This window comes from Mus caroli, chromosome 5 (assembly GCF_900094665.2).
Source record: "Mus caroli chromosome 5, CAROLI_EIJ_v1.1, whole genome shotgun sequence".
Taxonomy (NCBI): domain Eukaryota; kingdom Metazoa; phylum Chordata; class Mammalia; order Rodentia; family Muridae; genus Mus; species Mus caroli.
The window spans coordinates 101,041,992-101,045,470 of NC_034574.1; the positions used below are offsets into that span (position 1 = coordinate 101,041,992).

Below are 3,479 nucleotides of genomic sequence, written 5' to 3' on the forward strand. Positions count from 1 at the left end.
TCAGACACTCCAGAAGAGGGAGTCAGATCTTGTTACAGATGGTTGTGAGCCACCATGTGGTTGCTGGGATTTGAACTCCAGACCTTCAGAAGAGCAGTCGGGTGCTCTTACCCACTGAGCCATCTCACCAGCCCACACCACAACTTTCTAGAGGGGCCATCTACAGACTTCTGAGTGGCGTGATGGCATGGACCATGGTCATGACCTTCCACAGTGTGAAAATTGTCATGGATGACCTTGCCCAGGGGCGCTAAGCAGTTGGTGGTGCAGGATGCATTGCTGACAATCTTGAGTGAGTTGTCATATTTCTCATGGTTCACACCCATCACAAACATGGGGGCATCAGTAGAAAGGGCAGAGATGATGACCCTTTTGGACCCACCCTTCAAGTGGGCCCCAGCCTTCTCCATGGTGGTGAAAACACCAGTAGACTCCACAACCTACTCAGCACCAGCATCACCCTGTTTGATGTTAGTGGGATCTTGCTCCTAAAAAATGGTGATGGGCTCTTCCTGTCCCAGATGCTGCAGGACCTGCTGGTTACTGTGCAGACATGGCCAAATCCAAGAGGCACACCACACAACCAGTCCCACATATGGCACAGAAATGGCATCAAGAAACCCTGGTTGCAAAAATACGAATCTCTTAAGGGGGTTGACCCCAAGTTCCTGAGGAACATGTGCTTTGCCAAGACGCACAACAAGAAAGGCCTGAAGAAGATGCAGGCCAACAATGCAAAGGTAGTGAGAGCATGAGCAGAGCCATCGAGGCCCTTGTGAAGCCTCAGGCCATCGAGCCCAAGATGCCAAAGGGCCCCAGCCGCAAACTCAGCTGTCTGGCTTTCATCACTCACCCCAAGCTTGGGAAGCAGATTCGAAGCTACATGGCCAAGGGTCAGAGGCTCTGCCAACCAAAGCCTAAGGTTCAAACCAAGGCAGGGGCCAAAGCTCCAGTTAAGGCCCAGGCTTCAGCTCCAGCCCAAGTTCCCAAAGGTGCCCAGTTCCCTGTGAAGGCCCCATAGAAAAGGCTCCTACCAGTGCGAAGACAGATGGACTGCTGTGGCACACCTACCCACACACTATTTTCAGATGACCAATATCCTATATGCTGTTTTTACAAATAAGCTCAGGCAAGATCTGTTTAAAAAACAACAACAAAAAAATGGTGATAGGCTTCCCGTTGATGACAAGCTTCCCATTCTCAGCCTTGACTATGCTGTTGAATTTGCCATGGGTGGAGTCATATTGGAACATGTAGACCATGTAGTTGAGGTCAAAAAAGGGGTTGTTGATGGCAACAATCTCCACTTTGCCAAGTGTAGAGCAGAAGACAGCCCTGGTAACCAGGTGCCCAATAAGGCCAAATCCATTCACACGGACCTTCACCATTTTGTCTATGGGATGAGGTGGGCACTGCACAAGAAGATGCGGCTGTCTCTGGAACAGAGCTTTGTGTGGTATCTTTTTTGGGGAACTGCCACCTCCCCCTGCATTATGGAATAACTGCCCCCGCCCATTATGGAATAACTCTTTTTAAACTTTTGTATAGATATAACTATGTGGATATAACTATACATATATAACTATATAAGCTATATAACTGTATAACTATATATGTGAGGTTTTCATATGGCATTATCAAAAGGCCTCTAGTACTAGTTTTCCTTCCCTATATTCTCTACCTTGTCTTCCCATCTCCCACATCACTTAATTCTTCTTGTCCCATTTTCCACCTTTCTCTTTTATAACACTTTATCTCTCCTTTCTTGAAAGATCTTTCCTGTGTGCCCTTACTAGTTAACCTGACCTCTGAGTTTAAGAGGTGAGGGATTGCTATGTTGTTCAGGCTGTCACTGAGTCATCATCATGCCTCAGTATCCCAAGTGGTTGGACTAAAGGCATACATTATTGTATCTGGCTCGATATTTATATCATATATAATAGTTACTGTAATTGGATATTTCTTTTGTACAAGTGGTTTTATTTTTATTTTTTAATTTTTTTCACAGTCTCAGTGTTTTTATTTTTAATACATGGATTTCTTCCTTGGGGGTGAGTCGTGATGTGAACATGCCATGGCACACATGTGGAGGTTAGGACAACTTGCTGGAGTAGCTTTACTCATAGTATGTGGGCTCTAGGAATTGAACCCAAGTCATTAGTGTTGGTAGCAAGCACCTTCACACCTTAGCAGTCTTGCTCTCTTCTTTCTTTGTATTAGTTATGATGGTCTCACTGTGTAAACTAGGCTTGCATCTGATTTATGGAGATCTGCCTCCTGGGTGTTAAAGGTGTTCCTGGGCTATTTCTTGTACTCATATTTCCTCTATTTTATGTGTACAGACATTTTGTCTGCATGTATATCTGTGCACCATGTGCCTGCTGCTCATGGGACTAAAAGAGGCAGTCATATTCCTTGGACCTGGAGTTAAGGATGTTTGTGAGCTGCCATATGGGGGCTGGGAATTGAACCTTAATCCCCTGGAAAAGCCGCAAGTGCTCTTAACCACTCAACCACCTTCCAGACCCCTGCTATTCTAATCATTTTTTATTTTGGTTGTCCTCAATATTCTAGGTAACGAAATGATAATTATCAACAAAGAACAAAATTTTTTTTCTCAGTGCTACTTTTCCATTCTTGTGGTTTTCATGGGTACCTTTGGTTGTAGAAGTGATAACAATTACATTTTCTTTCCATCTGAGGTATATAGTAGTGCTTCTAGTTTGTATGAAATATGTTTGTTTTTAGAAATTGTAGACTTTGTATTCCTGATTCCGCTACCCCTGCCTCACAAATATTCAAAAATGCTGTGACTATACATACCTGTGCCACAAGGCTCAGTTGTTGACTGTGAAATATGACGTGAGCTTTTAGTTTAGATGGGTTTCTCACTTCATGAAAGTATTTTATGCCATGTAGCCTTCTGTTGATGAGTTATGAATATGCCTTTCTCTCTTATAAATATGTTTGTCTTAACTCACTGATTTAATTATTCTTAAAGTAATTATGTCACATTATTCTTATATTTCTCCAGTAAACATTTTACCAGTTCTTAAAGCTTATTCTGTATTTATAGAGAAGCAGAAGATAAATTAGAGCAGAGTCAGAAAATGGTGATTGAAAAGGAGCACAGTTTACAAGAGGCCAAGGAAGAGTGTATAAAATTGAAGGTGGACTTACTTGAACAGAGTAAACAAGGGAAAAGGTATGTGGGATTGTGGGATTTACGAATTTGTAGAACCAGTCCTGTGCATGTGCTACAGCTGCTGTACCACTGAACTGTATTGCTCTTTTAAAGCAATATATATATGTATATGTGTATACACACACACACACACACACACACACACACACACACACACATATATATATATATATTTTTTTTTAATAGGCTGTTGCCATGTAATCTTGGCTGGCCTGGTACTCACAGGGAAGCCCAGGCTGGCCTCCAGTTTGCTGTAGTTCTTCTGCCTTCTTTT

General features: G+C 42.8%; 1 protein-coding gene across 2 annotated transcripts in view; it reads left to right on the forward strand.

Moving 5' to 3' along the window:
- The window catches only part of Ccdc18 (coiled-coil domain containing 18), a 98,265-nt gene that overhangs the window by 12,579 nt on the left and 82,207 nt on the right, over positions 1–3,479 (forward strand). For both annotated transcript variants that reach the window (XM_029478044.1, XM_029478045.1), the window contains one exon: positions 3,077–3,205. In XM_029478044.1, coding sequence (XP_029333904.1) covers positions 3,077–3,205 — 129 coding nt within the window. The remainder of the gene's footprint in view (positions 1–3,076; positions 3,206–3,479) is intronic.